This window comes from Photinus pyralis, unplaced genomic scaffold (genome assembly GCF_008802855.1).
Source record: "Photinus pyralis isolate 1611_PpyrPB1 unplaced genomic scaffold, Ppyr1.3 Ppyr1.4_LG2, whole genome shotgun sequence".
Lineage (NCBI taxonomy): Eukaryota > Metazoa > Arthropoda > Insecta > Coleoptera > Lampyridae > Photinus > Photinus pyralis.
The window spans coordinates 2,488,001-2,511,166 of NW_022170403.1; the positions used below are offsets into that span (position 1 = coordinate 2,488,001).

General features: G+C 35.6%; 2 protein-coding genes across 3 annotated transcripts; one reads left to right on the plus strand and one right to left on the minus strand.

Moving 5' to 3' along the window:
• Positions 1-4,659: 4,659 nt before the first annotated feature.
• LOC116163498 (DNA damage-regulated autophagy modulator protein 2-like) lies at positions 4,660-5,773 on the minus strand. The gene is made up of 4 exons (XM_031477451.1): positions 5,591-5,773; positions 5,422-5,543; positions 5,143-5,366; positions 4,660-5,091 (listed from the first exon to the last, which is right to left on the minus strand). Exons 1-4 carry the CDS (start codon positions 5,671-5,673, stop codon positions 4,705-4,707), a joined length of 816 nt encoding a protein of 271 aa, XP_031333311.1. The 5' UTR covers positions 5,674-5,773; the 3' UTR covers positions 4,660-4,704.
• Positions 5,774-9,901: 4,128 nt separating this feature from the next.
• On the plus strand, positions 9,902-21,032 carry LOC116163499 (DNA damage-regulated autophagy modulator protein 2-like). Of its 2 annotated transcripts, none has more exons than XM_031477453.1 (6): positions 9,902-10,236; positions 19,012-19,127; positions 19,179-19,402; positions 19,454-19,613; positions 19,668-19,886; positions 19,943-21,032. In XM_031477453.1, exons 1-5 carry the CDS (start codon positions 10,148-10,150, stop codon positions 19,883-19,885), a joined length of 807 nt encoding a protein of 268 aa, XP_031333313.1. In that variant the 5' UTR covers positions 9,902-10,147; the 3' UTR covers position 19,886; positions 19,943-21,032. The 2 variants fall into 2 exon arrangements, with proteins under 2 accessions (XP_031333313.1, XP_031333312.1); XM_031477452.1 differs by having other exon boundaries at positions 19,668-19,881.
• The last annotated feature ends 2,134 nt before the right edge of the window (positions 21,033-23,166 follow it).

Below are 23,166 nucleotides of genomic sequence, written 5' to 3' on the forward strand. Positions count from 1 at the left end.
CGAAAAATACTCTCAAATTACACTTACCTATGCTTGCTTATGCAGATCTTTTACAGTTACTAAAAGCATTGAATATCCAACTCGATATTCAATGCTAAAAGCAACAACAAAATTTGAAAGTAATGAATATGCGCATTTATTGCTGCATAGCTACTGCTAACTTCACATGACATGTAACAATACAAAATCTATTACTGGATTGGATAGTTATTGCTAACACCACAAGGGTGTATTATTGTATTATTAAAGAGAAGTTATTTTAAGAGCTTCGCCCTTCATTTGCAACACCTGCCACAAAGTCTTCAAGCATACTGAAACCATTCTACTTTTTATGACACTGTAGAAGTCAAAATCTGATCTCACCGAGGATGTAAATGTTTTGTCAGAGAGTATATAGGTTGACCTCTTACTGTACACAGCATACATATGTCGGGGTTTTCAAATCACGATGGGAGTGGTGGATTATTGGAAGACCTCAGCGCAACCCAATCTGATATATTTCTTTAAAATAACAAACTAAAAATAATACACCAAAATGCCTATGTTCCGAAGAAGCAAATTCTGTTGAAGAGAAAACTACAGTCTATCTTTACAATCTTTATTTAGAATATGTTTTTTCCCATAAAACATGCAGCGTAAGGTTAGGAAGTACGATATAAATAACATCACTGAATAAGTAATTATAGGAAGAGTAGTAAAAACCGTATAGTACAGACATTTGAGTCCGCCGATAGGCGCTTTCGAGTTTGGTTATCTGGCGTTCGACTTTTTGAAACCAGTTTCCGGTTCCAGAAGGTCTCTGTGCTTGTTGTCAACGTTGTCGAACTATTGACATTCCATGCTTTCAAACAATTCCATTATGCTATTAATAGGCCCTGTGGCCTTATTTTAAATACATTCATTAGGTACTCATTAGTCTAATTGATCTTTTTCAGCCAAATTTAATAACTGCAGAGAAGTGAAAGTTGACCAGGTAATAATGCCTGTTTTATTAGAGGAACAACATGTGTACCTGTCATTTTTTATTAGAGTTCTTTTATGTTAATTATAAGTTTACTAATTTAGTTATTATTTAAGCTATAAGAAACACTACGTGCTTAATGAATGATTTAAGTTTGTCCTGTAATTGGAAAGATTTTCTGTTGGACATTTCTTAAATATTATTATTATTATGGAGTAATAATTACTTATTCCGTGGTCCTGTTTAATATTTCTTTGTTTTTAAAATCATTTAGAATGGTTAATATAAACACTTAAAAATTTACACATACACCAAAAGAATATTTCCGAAAAAAGTAGACAAGTAAACAGCCCCTTACGGGTTTACTGGGTCATTTGTAAATGAAGGGTTTTAGGTATATTCGTAAATAAAAATTGTTTATTCTTATTCTTGTTACAAGCTTCATTACAACTTCCTCTTATTAACGCGTGAAAAAATGGTATTTATAAGTGCTGTGCAAGCGTTAAAAATTCGTCCGTCTTTGGAACGCTTCCTCTTCCGAGTAACCTTTTTTAGTGCCGAGTTCGCTTTTATGCTTTCTCTCTATCCTCCCGCTCTCTTGCTCGCTCGGTGGCTGCATGTCCATCGATTTAAAAGAGAACGGAAGGTAGGCCCTTTTGTCATCTCCGTTAGTTATGAACCGAATTACACGAAAATCAAACTGGACGTAGCTTTAGCCATATAATACGCAATGCCAAATGTTGAGCCTAATCGATTCAACATTTACAGTGCCTTTTTAGCGCATCTTTGCAAATTTATTTAAAAAAATTTAACGCGAATTGCGGATGAACGGGACGTTGGAAGTCGGTATCGACAAATATGGAATATGGTAGCCCCCGACGAGATGTTACTGATGGCAGAGTCAAAAATTCAAACGTGCCACACAAAAATGCACTGGAGTTCCTTCCATCTCACACGAAGACTTTGATAATTTTGGTCATCTCGGCCATTTATGTACCGAATTGCATAAAATTCAAACTGGGCATAGCGGATACCATATCAAATGCAATGTCACCGCTTTGACACTTTTGATTATGTATCGTCAAGGCTTAACGTGTGAATGTTGTAGTGTATATTCAAATGTCCAAGAACAGCCTCCGATAACAACTCTACGCTAACCAAGAGGCCGCGGGCTGCATTCATTGAACCTAATCGGTTCTCAAGATGTCTGCAGTAAAAAAGGTCTCTAATCAGAGGTCGACTTCCAGGCTTTTAATCCTTGTCTATCTGCTTTCGAATGACACCAAACGAGGGGGTCGATATCGGCAATTTTTTGCTCGTCTTCTTCATCGACCTCTCACGAGGTTAAACAGCACTAGATTTCAACATTCTCTGAAAGCGCTGTCCTTTCCCCGCAGGCCACAGAAAAAAGAGGCCCGATCGGACCGTAAATGACCCAGTGAGGAGCGTAAATGTCAAACAGGGTGATCCGCTATCGGCCCTGTTTAACCTTGTGGTAGACGAGCAGATAGTCAAACTAAACAGTCAAGGAACCGGTGGTATAGTTGCGTCGGCTACGAAGGTCGTCGCCTTGGCGTTTGCAGACGACCTTATACATCTAGAAGATCGGGATTGCTAGGCACACTACACGACACGGAGACCTTCCTCCAGGCCAGGGGAATGGAAGTTAACGCGAAGAAGTGCACATCAATTAGCACTAGGAATCCCTGAGCTTAAGCGCCTCATTCCATGGGTCCTGGCATGGAGGTTCGAAATCCTTAAGCGTCTTAACGATCCTTTGACGACTGCTATTTTGGAAAACCCGGGCTCCGCAATAGACTTTATAAAGAAGCCCGAAAATCTGGTCAAATGCCCACCCGATGCCATCTGGCGCGAGGAAGTAGCACCGACGTCTTTTAGTGAGAGATTAGAGGAGGCGATTCACAACGCCTTATCACGATTGTAGACGCAATTCCCCTGCAGAGGACGGAGCGTGAGGGAGAACATCGAACTACCCGACCAAAGGTCTGCCTTATATTCCGGAGGGTGAACAACGCTGTCAAGGAGGGTGCACTCAAGGGGAGGGTCTCTCACACGTGATTCAGAGGTGCCAACTGACCCACTTCGAGCGCATCAAAAAGCACGACAACGCAGTGAAGAAGATGGAAAAATGGATGGGTGGTGTATCGGCTGGGGGTAGAAGGAGGCCTAATAGCGTGATCGTACCCATTTCGAAAATTTATCTCGCCGGCCAGTAATAGTATTTTACATTATTAGCCAGGTAAGTGAGTTTTTACTGGCGATAGGAGAAGTTGACTGGCGAGCCGTTAGGCGAGCCTGTCATCTCCTAGAGCCAGTAAAAACTATTACCTGGCGTATAATGTACAATATTTTATTTGTTACTCATTTGTAAACGTAAATAATTAGTTCTTAAATTGATCTCGAAGAAATGTCTAAAATATCATATTATCCATGTAACAGAGACTTCGCATTAATTCTGGCCAATGAAATTACTAGATTACTAACTTGTAAAATTTTTACAGGTCTGCTGTCAGTTTTACAAGTCTGCTGTCAGTTTTACAAGTCAGTAGCGTTTAAACATGACGTTTACCCGTTTGCGTTTTGTCTTGTTAATCAACGTTTACAACTGAGTAACAAATAAATATAATTAAAGCTCATTTCAAACCAAAAATTTTGCCTATTGACATAGTCATTCAGGTGGAAATGGACCTCATCCGAAAAGCTGATTTTTTGTGTGGCGCGTCTCTGCAGCTAACTGACTTAGCAGCGCTAACAAGTGGCCTGCGACGTGTCTCGCCCGCGAAACTGAAGCTGAAATAAATTAGCTGTCACTTCCAGTGCATCGAGATGTGTCAACAAACATTTTCTCAGAAATTACTCCTAGTGGCACTTTTCACTAAAATAATTAATCGAATTATCTCTTAATGAAAAAACCGGTTTTTTAGAAATATAAATGACTGGAATTTTCAAAACTAATTTAGTTCTTTGGCACTTTTGTGCCGTGGTCGTAAAGATGCGTAACAAACAATAAAACAAAAACAACAATAAAACCTTGCTAAAACCTGTACTTTTCGACCGCAAATTTGCCATAATTGTTAAACAACTAAACGTTTTAAAATTTTATTGTGGTTTGCAGGTTCTTGGTGTTTTTCGTTTCAGTTTTTGTTTTGGTGGTAAACCGTATTTTATTATTCAAAAAGTTGAACAGTGGCATTAGGGTATCAGACTATAGTTTTCAATGTCATACTATTACTAACTTTTTTAATGATTCTTTAGCATACATTCTTGTTTCATATTGCTTAAATTTTCGTAATTAATTTATAACAAAAAACTAAAAATTTCTCCATTATATAAATTTGTGATATACAGTTCACCATCTACTGTCAAAATGTACACAAACGACGCAAGTTTCTAAGTACGAGAAATGGTCATTTGTGCATTATAAGAACCACGAACAAAATTTCCTGGAAAACTATAACCACATTGCACAATGTTCCAAATAATGATAATACCCTCTGTTTATAGACAATATTTCACAAAAGTGGCGGCTGACATGGATTCCCAAGATCGTTACCACCTAGGTTACCACCACTAAATACCCAGACACTATAACACTTTAGAAAATTCTAGTGTTGTTAAATTGTCCCAATTTTCCTAATGTCTCCTGTTTTTTATCGCCATAAGTCGGAATGTGGAAGGACGGTTATAATAATATAATATTGTAGTTAAAATCATACATTATTTTACAATACTATTTTATTTTCCTGGTTTGCGGTTTCATTTAAATACTTACTCTTAAAATGAATTTCTTTAAACTCTAATGCTTTAAATTCTCTTCCCATAGTCAATAAGTAACTAAGATATGCCAATACGACACCGTATTCTGAAAAAGTTGCAACCAAACGAAAGTAATATCCTCCATCTTCTTCAGACCAATGTAGGTACTTCGCAAAGGACATCTCTGCGGTGTTGTTGTACAGTAAAAATGCAAGTATAGAAAATACCACCGTGGATGTCTGCAGGACGTGAATCCAAACTGTAAGAAATACTCTAAAATATATGACTTTGTTGCTTATGCCAAATTCTGGATATTTTATATAGGCAGATCGTAACTTAAATGTTATGGCCGTCTAGAAAGTGTGTATGTAATAAGTCTATTTTGAAAAACTGGAAGTAATCACCTGTATACACAAAACCAAGGAACCACAACAGAATACCATAACAGCACCCACCAGATGCAATGTAAGGAACTGGGATTCTTGAAAGTTGCCAACCATACTTATTCCTAAGCAACCAACTGCGCCGACATACAATCCACATTTGTTCAGTTTGTGCACAAACGTAGAATTTTCCACATCATTGAGGAATCTTATTTGGCGGTATCGAGTGTAATGGCACACCGTTACTAAAAAAATTATATCAAAGAATTCGGACCTTCTTTTAAATTTGACATCGTATACTCATAACAGCTCCAATGTTCATCATTTGCCCAAACATACAGCTTTCAGGTGACAAAGCTCCAGTATCGCTAATGTAGGGAAACAAAGGATATATGTGGTCATTACACAAAGCCCAAACATAGCTGAAACTAACACATAAATATAATTCGATAAAATAACGTTTGCCTACCTTACTATGAAAGTTAGTACAAACCAAGAAAATGTTAATATCGGCCAGTGATTCAGTTTAAATTGTATCTTTGAACAAATCATCTTTCAGTAATTGATCACTATGAAGTAATGGTAGGTAGCAAGATGCAATGTTATAAAAGTGGAGTAATTCTATGTAATTAATTTAATACACAATGCTGTTTAACTTGAACATGAATTTATTTAAACCTGAACGTGTGTTACACCGATTTTGCACAAACCTTGATTACCTCTAACACATGAAATGTTTGGCTTACTAATACCAAGGGACTAATTAAGTGTAATAAATGTTATGCCTTAACTGTTAACAGAAGAATTTGCACTTCCAAATTAAAGAACTAATATATTTCTATATAAACAGTTGCTTCAAGGTTTTTAAACGTATCTGCTCATATACTTACCGCGATTTTAGCTTGGCTAGTAGCTTGCTATGCTTATTTATTTTTTTATTATCCCTCTCTTGTTCTGTGCCCTCAACAGGCTTGCGGCCAATTTCATACATGTGTTTCCATGACATTATTTGTCCAGTAGATTTAACGGACGCCCTAGTGATATAAAATAATGCAATATACGAGCGGTAATTGTTATGTAGGTAATCTACTTAGACAACAAAGAAACGGAATTTAAGGCAAAACAAAATTTATTGTTCCAGTTCCAGATATAAAATTACTTTTGAATTTAAAAAGTTGCAAAAGTTACAATATTTATTCAGAGTTTTAATAACAAATGTCAATATCAAATCGAAGGCTTCTTACGCAGAGCAATATAGGTATTACTTATTACATTTCTGACAATGATCTATTCGAGGCAAATTAAACTTGTAACAAATATAGAAAAACGAGCTCTTGGGTCACTGCAAATTCAATCAAGTATTCCTTGGGCGATGATAGACATAATACTGAAAATAGAATTGGAAAATTCGATAAATGCAAATAAATCGATCAATTATATTAAACTTGAGAAAAGCTTCGAATGCACAGAGAATCTGAAGCGTCCCTTAATAGTTCTGAAACTTTCCGTAATCCAATTTTGTGGCTTTACAATTAAAGAGTTACAAGGGTTGTTATTATTTCAAGTGCCAAGAAAAGTATTCAACAATATTTACACTCGTACATATTTTAAATTCTGGTTAAGGATTCATATAACCACTAATTTTTTAGCGCATTTCCACAAAAATAAAATAAAAATGCGCTATTGTGGCCACTTTGTCCGTCCGTCCGTCCGTCCGTCCGTCCGTCCGCTAACTTTGCAACGCTACTAGTTTTTTTATCTTAAGAGCTATTGTTCTACTTTTTTCGCTATTTGGTTCGTTATGGTGTCGAGTCTTGTACCAAGGAAGGAATTTTTTCTGTACCGCTTACAAAAAAAGTTATTGTAAAAAAACAAAAAAACCGTTTTTTACATGTTCCATAATTTTACACTTTTGCCGTTTATTAACGATCCTAGAGATCGTTTATAATTTTGCATTGCTATCTGTCGCCTGCCGGTTGGTCTCTCCGTCTGTTTCTTTGTCTGTCTGTCCATCTATCTGTCCGTGTGAACGATAACTTTGTTTAGAAATGTTCGATCGCTTTTACATCTCCGTTAGTTATGAAACTGAATTGCATGAAATTCAATATGGGCATAGATTTAGCCATATAATACGCAATGCCAAAAGTTGGATCGAATCGATTCAAAATTCACAGTGCCCTTTTCGCATATCGACCATAAACCGAATTGCAAACTTTTTTACTTATAAAAGTATTTGAATGAAATTTGATACATAGGCACTTGGGATAAAGGAAATTCAAACGCCAATTTCAAAATTTGGTTTTGCGCATGCGCAGTGCCAACTTTTTTATTTATGGAAGAATTTAAACGAAATTTGATACATAGGCACTTGGGATAAAGGAAAATCAAACGCCAATTTCAAAATTTGGTTTTGCGCATGCGCAGTGCCAACTTTTTTATTTATGGAAGAATTTAAACGAAATTTGATACATAGGCACTTGGGATAAAGGAAAATCAAACGCCAATTTCGAAATTTGGTTTTGCGCATGCGCAGTGCCAACTTTTTTATTTATGGAAGAATTTAAACGAAATTTGATACATAAGCACTTCGAATAAAGGAAAATCAAACGCCAATTTCAAAATTTGGTTTTGCGCATGCGCAGTGCCAACTTTTTTATTTATGGAAGAATTTAAACGAAATTTGATAGATAGGCACTTGGGATAAAGGAAAATCAAACGCCAATTTCAAAATTTGGTTTTGCGCATGCGCAGTGCCAACTTTTTTATTTATGGAAGAATTTAAACGAAATTTATCCATAGGCACTTGGGATAAAGGAAAATCAAACGCCAATTTCAAAATTTGGTTTTGCGCATGCGCAGTGCCAACTTTTTTATTTATGGAAGAATTTAAATGAAATGTGATACATAGGCACTTGGAATAAAGGAAAATCTAGCGCCAGTTTCAAAATTTTATTTTGCGCATGCGCCGTGCCAACTTTTTTATCTATGGAACTATTTAAGTGAAATTTGATACTTTTGATAGCGCCACTTAGTGCTATGGAACTATTTAAGTGAAATTTGATACTTAGGCGCACAAAGAAAATCTTAGTTTATTAGTTAGTTATAGTAAATTAGTTTTAAAATTTAGGTTTGCGCATGCGCAGTTCCAACTTTCTTATTTAGAAAAGCATTGAAATGAAATTCTTCTCATAAACTGAAATTGAAGTAGCACGTCAACAATGGATTGCCCATGTGCAACGCTATCTTTCATATTTGTGGCCGGATTTTTACGATTTTAACAGAAGTTGCATCTTACAAATGGGAAATGAATGCAAGTGGAAATGCGCTTTATGTAAATCGTTTACGATTACTTTTTAACTTGTTATTCTTTAAGGGTCTTTAAGGGTTCAAAAAGCTCTTTAATAGTTGTTCAGGTTAAAAGAATGGGTACAATCGAATTATACTTCCTTTAACCTTAGCCATTGGGCCATTGATGACGCCCTCCTATTTTCAAGATTATTGTTTGTAACTTAATTGGCAAAAATCTGTTTCAGGTTTATCAAGAACTTTCCAACTTTGTGAGGGGCCTCTGGAACTTTCTACCATTGCAATTTTTTAAATGAGAGATTTTACATTCGATTGGAAACGGGCGGTGTGTTCAAAAGGCATTGAAATTTTTTTTTTACAGGATTTTCTTGTATATCATTCTTTTTAGCGCATTTCTTAAATATTAAAAAAAATGTGCTATTGTTTGCGTTTTGTCTGTCCGTCCGGACCCACTTCTACCGTTTTGAACTACTTCCCTAGGTCCTAGAGTCCTGGAATTTTTTGTAGTAGGTAGCCTATACCTTGAAGGTGTGCCAGACGGCCATCAAATTTCGCAGTCTAAAAGGGGCCCCCCCCCCACGAATTATTTCCTAAGATGCTGTTTTTCAAAGTAAAACGTGCATAGCTTTTACATATGACAACCAATTGGTACCAGATTTTGCATACGCATGCCTTTAGTGGTGCTAAGTTAAACTTTAGGAAATGGGGCGGGGAGAGGGGGTAAACACATGTTCCGCCCTTCATGGTATTCTAATGAAAGGTCTCATCGAAATAAATTGGTTTGTACAAACTATAACTTTCCCGTGCGCCTCTTTTTCGAGATCAGTGAGCGACGGGGCTGAGGGGGGGGGGGGTTAAAAATTAATTTGATCTCTCATTGTATTCTAATTAAAGGTCTCAACGAAAGGAACCGTTTTCCGCCAACTACTGCCCTTCTTTCTGTCCTCTTATCATGGTACTCTAATGAAAGGTTTCAACGAAAGGAATTCATTTCTACCAACCATAGCCTTCCTCCTCGACCTCTTATCGTGATTGGGTATATTCCCTTATACCTCAAGAACGGATTGTCTGAAGAGAGTACTCACAAAGGGCGATTGAGACGTCTGCAAGAAATATATCCATTGGTAATGTCAAAACAAAAGCTATTTCGGTTAAAAAAATGCGCTTTATCTGCACAAGAGTTGTGCACAATTTATACTTGTTTTATGATGTGTGTTAGAATAAATTCTTGCAACATTCCATGAAGCACTAATTATAGTTAATTTACTATTAAATAAATTAGGCACCTTACTTTATGTGGGTAAGTTGGTTGGTCTCTACTTAGTACTTACTATTACAGTTATTTAGCTTTACTTAAGTATAGTAAATATCAGAAACACAAATAATCTGTCAAATACGTGACTTAGTTGTAGTCTATTATTTGGTCCCGATATGGTTACTATATTGTACCATGGTCACAAAAGTATTGTTGCTAGGGTACTACGGGGGAACCCTTGCAATTAGCTAAAATGCAGTAGCGTAAGATTTTAACAACTGTTGAACATTGTACACGGAAATAGTAGACAGATAAAAATTACACCTTAAAACATTGGGGTGAAGGTTATGAATACCACATAAAACACGTTTCTGGAATCCGAGAGTTGAAAATTTTCGTTGTTAGTTCTTCGTCGGTTCCTCCTGTTTTAACATCTAAATAGGTTAAAAATATTTAATATTCGTAATGGCTGTGAACAAGTTGCGGAATATGTTTAAATTACATTACTGGCCCATATTGACAGGTCTTTGGTTTCTCATAGGATTTATAATCACGTAAGTTGTTTTCCTATCATTATTTTCTAGATTATTATTGGCGGCATCGTGTGTGAAGGTTGTTGTTACGTATTTGGAAATTTACATTTTTATAATTACCGCAACAATCTATTTCTAATAGGGAACATATTTCCGTAATTAATAAATGAATTGAAGTTTAGTTGATCATTTCCAATTTTCAAATAAGTACCTAGTTTTTATCTTCAAACAGTGCAAACGTGACTATTTTAAAATTGAAAAGTACCTAGCACTTTGACTAAAAATAGTATGATTACCAATATATCTCCTTGGAAAAAATGAATTCTTTCAACATCTCCTATACCAATTTAATACCTCTTTAATTAAAAGGGTTTCCTAGGTAATTTAATCGAAAAATTTAGTACACTTCCGTCTCCATTGTGGTACATTTATTGAGGAATTTATTCTTTATTACACTGTAGAGTGTAGACTGTAGAGAGTTAGAGTTACTTTATCAATAAAATAGTGGCATCATCTTATTGCCATCGAACAACTTATAGAAAAAAATTAGGCAACTTTATGTTAATTTAGTGGTTTTTACCTGACTAAAAAGTGTGAGAGTAAAAGTAAACTACTTCTAATGTGTGTAATTACTTGACATTCATATTCATTTCTTTGATAAATAAACGTATATTTTAATTACATTGTAAGTGTCATTTTTCACATATATGTAACAATATTCACGCGAAATTGCTAGGTACAAATCTTCTCCATTCGAATGTCAGTAATTTGCAAAGGTATTAAAGGTCAAACAAGTTTGCTGGATGACATTGAGTAGAGCATAATTATGTACAATACCTGATTGATCCCATAAAAATTATCAATTACAATTAACAATTTTAAAATAACGAGTAACATCGTCATAAACAAGCTACTGTTCCATTTCAATACCAACCAAGGTCTGCCACTTGCTACATCCTTTTGCGTTAGGTATGCGCACTAAACTTGATTACTTATCCATTGAACAACTTTTTTTATTTGAGGTAGCACATATAGGGAAAATGAGAGTTGGTCCACTTCTTTATTTTTTCCCCAATTTTAAACTTTAAGAATTTACCACAATTTTTATCATTAGATCTGTGTTCTGTTTTTAGTATAGGATATGTGTAAGTCGATTTTATTGGCGGCTTCCTCTAACAATTTTACTTTTAATTTTGCTTCTAAACTACTGGCAAGAATTACTATATACCTTCTGTAAATGCTAAACTAAATGATTAACTATTATTTTATTATTTTTGGGTCCACAGCTACAACACTAGAAACGCAAAAAATCTGAGAATTCCATATTATAGACTTTGCAAATCCAAAAATAATAGCCCCCGAATCATTTTTTAACGTATTGTTTTTACTCCATAGAGGAGTACCTCAGTACACCTATTGTTTTTGTGATATTAACTTGTCTTATTTTTATTTTTAATATTGTTAGTTTTGTATGAATTTCTTTGTCTGTTTGTACTTTTTGTTATTGAATACTACTTATTTTTGCTGTAAATTGACGTCTCGCAACCATTGAATGTGATATTACGACTAATAGTTATTTACATTATTAGTGCGGGAACAGCAGTGGCGTCGCTAGAGTACGATGCGCCGGGTAGCAAAACAATTAATGCGCCTTTCTCCAAAAATAAAAAATAAAGATAACTCGCATACACATGCAGGTGCAGGGCAATAATGATAACGTTCAATACTTCGCATCGCATCCTTGCACGTGCACCTCGCATGACTTCATTTAGTTGAAATGTGATATTGTCAAGTTTCGAGATACAATAGGCCTTTATGTTAAATAAAGGTTTTTCTTTTATACATAAGCTTAGAGGTTTACTGTATCACAGTTAGATAATTAAATTTAAATCTTGTAAGATTATTTTTGTTGACTTTTTGCTACTCTGATTAATCCCAACCGCGATGTAAATGTAAGTAATATAATAAATAAACCAATAAACGATACTAACCGCGGCGCCTTTCGGTACTTGGCGCCGGGTAGCAATTGCAACCCCTACTACCCCGATAGCTACGCCACTGGGGAACAGTTATTTTGCAGATGAGCGCGAAGTTTGGCGGCGCGAATCAAGCAAATACTGTTCACGCACGTAACATGTATTCTATTTTTTGCACGGATTAGTTAAATCGAATTTATATAAATCCAAATCCTTTTCGCGAGATTTTTGCGACATTATATTCTTTTGAAAAAATGAAGTCCTCTATGCCGATAAAGTAGAAATCTAGAAATTTAAAATGTCAATTTATTGTTCAAAACTTCTGGTTTAAGCTTATTTTTGCCCCTGTACTAAAGGGAATGATGTAAAGTGTATTTATATTTTCTTTTTTGCTCTTCCATCATACTACTTATTAGTTTATGATCCGCACTAAAAAGATATTTTCGTTGAATTTTTAGGCACTAGTGCGCGAAAGTAGATAGTCAATAATTGTAAAATTGACGTTCCCGACTTTCGTGTTCTATTGGAAAAACGCGATTTAGAACGAAGGAGTGCAAAAAATACCTTGATGTTTACTAAATACCTTTTTATTATCATCTTAAAGTAGGTAGTTTGCAAATTACGGCAGTTATAACATTTTCGCCTTGAAGAGACGGCCACGGGGGTGGCAAAAAAACATCAAACGAGTTACGACACGGAATATCGCCGGGACTGATTTAGACAATCAACTGTATAGGGTCGAAACGCCGAACGAGTGGCAAGTTCTTCATCTCGGGGGCGCGATTCTGCTAATAAAAACTATTCGATTTACAATCTATGTGTGTTATATAAGTTGCGATTCACAGATCTTGCCTTAACAGAAGGATTTTATTGCACCAAAGATGAGCCACATCCTGTGTATTTCATCCTATCTCAGAATCTTGGGACCTGCTTACTTTACTAGTTGTTCCCAAGGCCCATAGGCGCAAAATATGTAGATCCGGCCCTGACTGCGTTATTTGAATCGAAATATTCAGTTATTTGATTAAATAGAATTATTTTATAAATGTTTGCAATAACCGGAATGAGAGATATTGGATGATAGTTGTTTTTGTCTGTTGTGTCTCCTGTTTGGAATATTGGGGTTACAGAGACTAATTTTAGGAGATCGGGGAATATACTTTCGCAAAATTCAATTTTTTAGCGATTTCGATCGGAAGGTGAAAGGATAGCTCAAATTTGATATAGAAATTCGATTCTGAGGAATAAATACTCTGAAAACATGTGCAACTTGTATATTCTTCGTTGAACTACTAAGATGGACAACGCAAAGGCATACGGCACGCGGCGGCTCCTTTGATTGTAGGTATATTATCAAAGGATGGCTCTCGTGCAGTAAAACAGTTATACAGGCTTACACTTCGCCGCAAACGATGATCCCAGACATATAATTTATTCTAACACTCTTTTGCGTTAATTTGTTTAAATAAAACATCTCTTAGAAATTATGAACTGATATTTATTACCTATAGAAATGAAAATCGAAGTACAGCACTTGAGTAATTTTTCGAGGTGCCCTCGTTATCATGGGCTTATATTATGTCTTTTGGGTCGCTGAATTCGAATTTCGAAATTAAAAAAATATTTAAAAAGGAGATTCTAAGAGGATTTGGAGAAGTGCTTGTACTTGGTTTTATTAATTTTCTTTAATTAATTAATCCATCGCAATAAATGACATTAGGCATATTATCATTTCTGTTTTGGAGGAAATTCAAACGCAATCATTTTTGATCACCCGGTACTGTAATTTCTATTATACTTATTTAAAACGGGTCCGTGAAGTTGGAGTGTCGACTTGAAAGGAATTAAGTTCCAAGTATCTCATAATTTTGTACTCATTTTGTGCTAATTTGTGCTGCCAATTTTAAATTTTGTGCTCATCAGGTTAATGAGTAATTCAACTTTCTCTGATGACACTCCAACTTCACGCTTGAGTGTCACATCGATATTTTCAAAATTTTCTTTTACTATAATTTTGTGCTCATTTTGTGCTAATTTGTGCTGCTAATTTAAAATTTTGTGCTAATCAGGTTAATGAGTAATTCAACTTTCACTGATGACACTCCAACTTCACGCTTGAGTGTCAACATCGATATTTTCAAAATTTTCTTTTACTATAATTTTGTGCTCATTTTGTGCTAATTTGTGCTGCTAATTTAAAATTTTGTGCTCATCAGGTTAATGAGTAATTCAAATTTTTCTGATGACACTGCAACTTCACGCTGGAGTGTCAACATTGATATTTTCAAAATTTTCTTGTACTATAATTTTGTGCTCATTTTGTGCTAATTTGTGCTTCTAATTTAAAATTTTGTGCTTATCAGGTTAATGAGTAATTCAACTTTCTATGACGACACTCCAACTTCACGCTTGAGTGTCAACATCGATATTTTCAAAATTTTTTACTATAATTTTGTGCTCATTTTGTGCTAATTTGTACTGCTAATTAGCAGTCCATGTACTGTATTGTCTAAGTTGGAAACCCATAATATTCTAGACACCGAAAGAATTGCAAAGATATTCATAGAAAATGAATATGATGGTGTAAAGATAGAAAGCTAATATTCTCCAAAAGGTTTCGCAAATACTTGCAGTTAGTAATGAACAATTAGGTACATCTCCAGGTGTAAATGTTCGAAGAAGGTTATGTAATGTCGTCTCACGTGACGTTGCCAATGTCAATTTCGCTAAGATGGCGGGTCCAGGTAAATTGTTGTTCTATGGGTAAAATTGCGATGTCATCCACGTTCTGCGTAAGAAATATCCAGGTAGAGAATAACGTAAAAGTAATCCAGAAGAGAAAATGATAAGAAGTTAAGAGAGAAGTTTGAGCGAACCTTGAGGGAAGATAAAACCCTAAAAAACGTACCTATTAAGAAAAATGCTGAAGTACATACCTCACACTAATTACTTGCAAAGCGTATTCAATGGAGCACAGCCACAGCACATCAGAAATAGAGAAAAACACTCAATAGAAATATGTTCACAGCCAAAACAGATTGACACAAAGTCAAGTAAAAAGTAATGGCGTATCGAGAAAAATTTGCACGCAATTAACCCAGATCCAGATCGATAATTAGTAAATTTATGCTCATCATTAATTTTGTGCTCATCAGGTTAATGAGTAATTCAACTTTCTCTGATGACACTCCAACTTCACGCTTGAGTGTCAACATCGATATTTTCAAAATTTTATTTTACTATAATTTTGTGCTCATTTTGTGCTAATTTGTGCTGCTAATTTAAAATTTTGTGCTAATCAGGTTAATGAGTAATTCAACTTTCTCTGATGACACTCCAACTTCACGCTTGCGTGTCAACATCGATATTTTCAAAATTTTCTTTTACTATAATTTTGTGCTCATTTTGTGCTAATTTGTGCTGCTAATTTAAAATTTTGTGCTCATCAGGTTAATGAGAAATTCAAATTTTTCTGAAGATACTCACTGTAGTGTCAGTTAGTTGGATATTGCCATCGCCGTTTTTTTGGAAAAAATTTCATCAAATGTCGACATTTTAGATCATTTTAAGCAACTTCTAAATAATAAAATTTTTCTGCCTGTGGGTACGTACCGTACGTACTATGTACAGTGTAGTCCGATTTCGATGGGATTAAATGGGTAATTTTCTTATTAGCGCAGATAAACGAAAACGGTTTTAGTACTCGTGTCCTTATTTTTTATGCTTATTCCATTACCTTTGCCGGAAATAAGCTGCCGTCTTTGTTTTTTTCACTAGAGAGAAAAAGTGAAAAATGTTGAAGCTAGAACGAAATGGCTTTAGCATTATTCAAGCAGTTTTTAATGTAGATAACCAATGTCGTCAGTCGTTTCTTTCTAGACCTTTTAATAACCAACTTTTTATTTATTTATTATTGTCTTTATTTTATAGTGGGTGGAGTGTTAGCTAATTAGCTACTCTTTCCACAAAAAAACTTTTGTTATTATCTTTCAGGCAAGATGTATTAATAAGCAAAATTTATTGTAAAAAGCTTATTCTTGAAAATAAGTATGATAAATAAGTATGATGTATTATACATTTTAGGAAAGCTCGTAAAGCAATAAATTTTTTTAAACCATGGTAAATTGTAACTTCAATTAAAAAAAAATCAACTTTGAGTTACAACGCAGTTACTAAAAGAATTAGAAACAAACAAATCGTACAAAAGAAATAGGGCTGAATTTGTGTTTATGAACTTATAACATTAATCCGAATTATAATGGAATTTTGTGATAAAATGGTTACCCAATTTTCGTGTATAATTAGTCGTAATGACAATTATCAGGCTGAAGAACGGAATGAAGCCCAATACTAACTTCCTTATTTTTAATTATAGATGCTTCTAATAACGAAAAACATAGGTCACATAACAATGGACTAAGGATGTCCCGAATAATGCATGAAAAATGCTCGCACTTTACTCGCCTTAGGCACAAACCTCTTTACTTTTAACTTTTATGTCCACAGTAAGGTGCCTTTTGCGGCTTCGCTCTCTTTTTTTTATTACTCTCCCTTGAGCTACATCCAGGGGTGTATTTCCCACAAGGCGGACTAGTTGCGCGCCTAGAGCGGCAAATTCTAGGGGCGGTAAATTTTGGAGGAAACATTTTGAGTATTCACCAGTTTTGGTTTTGTTTAGCAAGAAGCATGAAGCGTAGAGACCACAAATTTAAATATCTGATTGTTTGTTGATGAGCGGTAAATACGGCAACCAGGAATAAAACAAGGAAAGGAGTATGTAGCGTTCTTTTCTTACCAATTGATATTCCAAATTTATATTCCTTATATACTTCGAATTTTACTCGTTGATTGTTGAGTGAGAAATAGCAAAGAGGCGCAACTATATGTAAAATTGCGATACATATTCCCGAAGCTTCCCGTGCCCACAGTCCACAGTGGGAGGGGTGTGAGTGTGTTAGACGTGCGACTCTGATGCTTAAAGGCCACCCAACAACACAAACCGATTGAAAACCAATGAAAGAGCGTTGGACTATAATTCCGGAGGTCGGGTGTTCGAACCTGGATTGAGGTGAATTTTTCATCTGTGGCAGATACCTTAGACCAGTTGCGAGCATTCTGCCGGCTACTCTGAATGACGTTTTTCTGCAGTTTTCCTAATTCGTAAGGTAAATACCGGAGTAGTATAAAACAACTTAATACCTTCTCTGCAGAGGCACCTCTAAAAAGCACTATGCGGGTCACTCTGTAATTGGGCGTAAGCCTGTTGAGGGCCCAGAACAAGAGAGGAATAGTAAATAAATAAATAAACGCTGCTACATCTGCGGAAATCGATTATTCTTTACCAAATTGCCGATGTACTGAAGCATCTTGCAATAAGCCTCATCTAAATTAATCGAGTTGCACCTCTCTTTATATTTCTCACCCCATCTAGGTATTCCCTCTGTAAACCCGTTTAGTTTAGATGCCAGTCATTTCTATAGTATATTTGTTATTACCATAGTTCTTTGGTTCGCCACTAGAGGTCGTGATCTTCTTTTTTTTCTACATACGCATGTCCTATACTTCTTCCTTTCAGAGACGATCTGGATCTGGGTTAATTGCGTGCAAATTTTTCTCGATACGCCATTACTTTTTACTTGACTTTGTGTCAATCTGTTTTGGCTGTGAACATATTTCTATTGAGTGTTTTTTCTCTATTTCTGATGTGCTGTGGCTGTGCTCCATTGAATACGCTTTGCAAGTAATTAGTGTGAGGTATATACTTCAGCATTTTTCTTAATACGTTTTTTAGGGTTTTATCTTCCCTCAAGGTTCGCTCAAACTTCTCTCTTAACTTCTTATCATTTTCTCTTCTGGATTACTTTTACGTTATTCTCTACCTGGATATTTCTTACGCAGAACGTGGATGACATCGCAATTTTACCCATAGAACAACAATTTACCTGGACCCGCCATCTTAGCGAAATTGACATTGGCAACGTCACGTGAGACGACATTACATAACCTTCTTCGAACATTTACACCTGGAGATGTACCTAATTGTTCATTACTAACTGCAAGTATTTGCGAAACCTTTTGGAGAATATTAGCTTTCTATCTTTACACCATCATATTCTTTTTCTATGAATATCTTTACAATTCTTTCGGTGTCTAGAATATTATGGGTTTCCAACTTAGACAATACAGTACATGGACTGCTAATTAGCAGTACAAATTAGCACAAAATGAGCACAAAATTATAGTAAAAAATTTTGAAAATATCGATGTTGACACTCAAGCGTGAAGTTGGAGTGTCGTCATAGAAAGTTGAATTACTCATTAACCTGATGAGCACAAAATTTTAAATTAGAAGCACAAATTAGCACAAAATGAGCACAAAATTATAGTACAAGAAAATTTTGAAAATATCAATGTTGACACTCCAGCGTGAAGTTGGAGTGTCATCAGAAAAAGTTGAATTACTCATTAAGCTGATGAGAACAAAATTTTAAATTAGCAGCACAAATTAGCACAAAATGAGCACAAAATTATGAGATACATGGGACTTAATTCCTTTCAAGTCGACACTCCAACTTCACGGACCTATTTAAAACATTATGTTAGAAAAATAAAAACTAGCACAAACGTTAGTCAATAAAATAAGAAAATAAATCAGTGTTACAATTTAGTGATAGACTGTGTTAGATTGTGGTCTAATTACTCAAAGGCGAACCAATATACCTCACCCCATTACTTTGTATAACAGTGGAAGTGAATCTTTTCACAATCGTACTATATTATAATAGTGGGCCATCACCAATTTTAGTTTACATTGTTGCAGATTCTCACTGGCAATATTGCAAAACCATGTTTACATTCCATTCATCAGTGATACTGGTACCACACCACCAGAAAGTTGTCTATTTGGTCAGGTACTCAACATTGGCGCGTTGCTCTGTACCTATTCATTTCCTGGCACTCGTCAAGATCTGATTATATCTGTTTTAGTCACTGTTACGGCATACATTCGTTATCGACAAGTTCGATTCATCCAAGCAATGGCTGAAGTAAACTTGAATAAATTTTGGAATAATTTGGGACTGGTAATTGGTATATTATCAAGTATCGGTCTTACCATTGTGGGAAATTTTCAAGAAACCTCAATACTGTTCATACACCTCATGGGTGCCGGTATGACATTTGGATTTGGCTCTGCATACATGGGCGTGCAGGTTTGCATAGTACGGTAACCATAATTTTTCTATTAATATTTTACCTTCCAGTCAGCAATTTCTTATTTTGTTAGAAATTTTTACGAGAAACATCCAGAGATCAACATAAGTAATAAAATTCTCTACTCTAAAATTGCAGTGTCTGTATGTTGTTGCTTACTAGTTATAGTTTCTGGAATATCTATTCTCATGGCGCTAGCAGAATTTAAAGGTAAGATATCACAGATAACATTTTCTGAAGATGGCTGTGAGCTTAACTTCATAGGCGAAAGTATACCATGTTGGAGTGAAAGTGAGGGAGGATTTACCCTTAAATTAGTTGCAACGGTTACGGAGTGGTGTTTAGCTATTTGTTTCATATGTTATTTATTTATATTTGCAAGTGAATATAAATTAATAGAGTACGAAGAGATACGATTTAGAATGAAATTTGCTACACCAGGAAACGGAGAGAAGGTGGTGGAGTCTCTCAGTCTAGAGTAAAGTATTATATATGTTTATAATTGTTTTTGTTTATGAGAAGCTTTTTACTCGTTTCAGAAAATGAGGCTGAACAATTTATGTAGTGCCGACATGCATAGTGCCGCCCTCAACTTTAGATCCAGTCAGATATCGAGGTCCGAAAGTTTGCTATATAAAATGTTACTTTTTGACCTAAAAGTAATAACCAAATAGGGGGCATTAAAACGGCATAGTGTGTAAGAAGTGGTCAGTATTCAATTTTTATCACAATAAAGATGAACCGAAGGTTGTTGAATAAAGAATTAAAATACCTTTTAATGTAGTTTTCATCCCCTTCGAGTATGACCCAGATGAATTACTTTCATCACGGAACTATACGAACGCAGTTGGATAGAGTGCGATTATTTGTACAGAAATAGAAATCGGTAGGTATTTCTTATGCTGATCTAATGTGGGAAAAAATATAGGTGGTGTAGGTGGTAAATAGCACAAGCAAGTGCTAGAGCATATTTTTCAGACGCGACTGATTTTTTTTACAGGTGGGGAAATGCTTCTTATGTACACTCCGGCTAGAAGTCCGGATCAGTGTGGGGCTCTCCCATTATCGAGGTATATCCACGAAAACCCCACCTAAGGCTTCGGCTTCTAAGGCCATTAGCCTTTATGCTCGTTGACTTTTACGGAATGGAAAGACACATAACGACACAAGACCGTACCATAACCGTGAAGGAGGCGTGCGATAGAGAATGCCTTAAGTAGGAATGTGTAATGTAGTTGGAAGGAATTAACAGGGCGCGGTAGGCAGAGAAGAAGAAGAAGAAGAAGATGCGAAGGAAAGAAGTGTGAAAGGAGGGGGGGGGAGGAATTATGTAGAAACGTGAAAGGGTTGTCAAAAAGTCTGACGTTGAAACAGGCGCCAAAGAAACAGATGTGAAAGAAACGGCCCCCACGATGAGACGCGTAAGAAGAACGAAATAAAGAAAAGGCCGATTTAAGTAGGCGTGAATGTGGAATTAAAGGAAGAAATCTGAAGGGAGAGAGCATGCAAGAAAGAAAACTGACCAAATGAAGAGCAATTTAAAGGGAGTGATAGAAATACGAAATAGGCGAGAATCAGTCGTGAAAATGTCATCAGCGGATAAAAGAGGCAAGATGGAGATGGAGGTATCAAAAAAATGATAAGGGCTAGTGGAGGAACAACAAAAGAAAGAGACGTGAAGGAATTAGGGGGAAAGGATGCTCTGATATTCTTTTACTCATCGAATTGGGGTGTTAAGAATTTGTATACTTGTACCGTTCGGTTATCTTTTCCACAGACGGACGGACAGAAAGTCCAAAATCATGAACTCGCTAGGAGTTCGTTAATAAAGTAAATATCAAGGTGTGAATCTCGATCTTTGTCAAGCTTCGGTCGTGACTGTAATAAAGCTTGTTTCACATTAAGGCGACGCTCACGCTCCCCTGTAACGGGTCTAGCGGTTACAGGCTACCCTTAGGCCTCTTCGTAACCTAAGGACCTCTAAAACCTCTCTTCTACACAATCTCCTGTTCGTCAACACAACCTGTGTATGTTGGGTTATCTACGTTCAGGAACACAGGCAGCTGTTTTTGGGTAACTCTATATCGGAGATCCAGGTCACCATTAAAATAATTAACTAAAGCTTGGTAGAATATAAGTAATATAATGATTAGAAAAGGTAGCTTATTGTTAGAGTGTGATCTACAATCGCTACTCAAACCACGGAACAGGACTGTGGTACTTCGGATCAGGGCAAGAATCCTAAGACCTCCTTTCTGGTTCGGTTTCTGTTTATATAGTGTTTGGCAGAGTTGGGCAGAATACTTTCAAAAAGTATTTGAATACTAAATACTTTTACGTCCAGCACAAGCGAATACTAGATACAGATACATAGAAAAGTATTCAAATACTTTAAAAAATAAGTATTCAAATACTTTAGAATGTATTCGAATACTTTCAAAAGTATTCTAATACTATCAAAGGTATTCGAATACTATAAAAAGTATTCGAATACTTTGAAAAGTATTCGAATACAGTAAAAAATATTCAAATACTTGTCACTTAAATACATTATAGTTATTTATGCATCAAGGGCTTAAGGCGATATTTATGCCGAGGGCGACAGAGCCCGAGGGCCTCCGACCCGAGGGATTGTAAGTCGCCCGAGGGTTAAATATTGAGTAATGCCTGAGGTGCATACAACATTTTATTTTTCATCATTCCAAAGAATGCATTTCCAATATACAAATGTCATGATTATTTTTGCCCAACATTAAAGTGCTCCATACGAATCAAGTTGCATCTTTTTTATGACATAATATAACTCCGTCAATCAATTTGACAGGCCATTTGAGGGCATAATGAGATGACAATCCATTATGCCCTCTCATTATGCCCTTGGGCGTAATAGACTGCTTCATATATCACATATGACAGATATAATTGACATATAATAGACATAATGTAAAATAAAAAATTTAAAATAGTATACTAGATAAAAGTCTTAATACTACTTAAAAAATCAAGTTATACTTTGTGTATGGGGTTAGCTTTTTTATATTTCTATTGTTATATACAAATTTAAGGGGGGTAAAAGCGTATTATTATTATTATTATTATATAGGAGGTACCTACCAGGACCTTTCTTATACCCAGGCTTATACCAGTTATATCCTTAAGAATACGTGTACCAGTTTTCAAAGCGTCGTGCACATGATACGTGCGCCTTTCTGAAATTAATCCTAGCGATTTTGGAACGGATCCATTTTTGACCAGCCGTTTGTCCGTGTGCATGATAGTTTGTTTAGAAACGTGCGATCGCTTTGAAAATTGGTACACATGGTCGTAAGGATATAAGAAAGGTGCCTATTGTTTTTAAGTTACGTAGACTATCGAATCAAAAAGTTTCACTCCAGGATCGTTCGGTATTCAGTTGGATCGGATTTTTATATTTGATTTTGTGACAATGGAAACTTTCCCTAAACATTTCTAAATTGATTGAGAAGTCTGATCGAAAAAGTACGAATTGTTTTGGATTCTACGCACCAAAATTAATAAGAAAAAGTGTTTTCCCGAGAAATTTTGGTGCAATCGATTTTTGGTAAAAAAGGAAGGTTATACACTGCCTTTTTTTGAGACCCGAAAAAAAAATTGTCTCAGATCGACCCGGAAAATAATTTTCTTATAGAATGTGGCCTGTAGAATCCATAATTTCAAACAGGTCCAAGATTGGGCTACTAGTTCAAAAGTTACAGCCCTTTGAATTTTCTTTCGAAATTGGTTT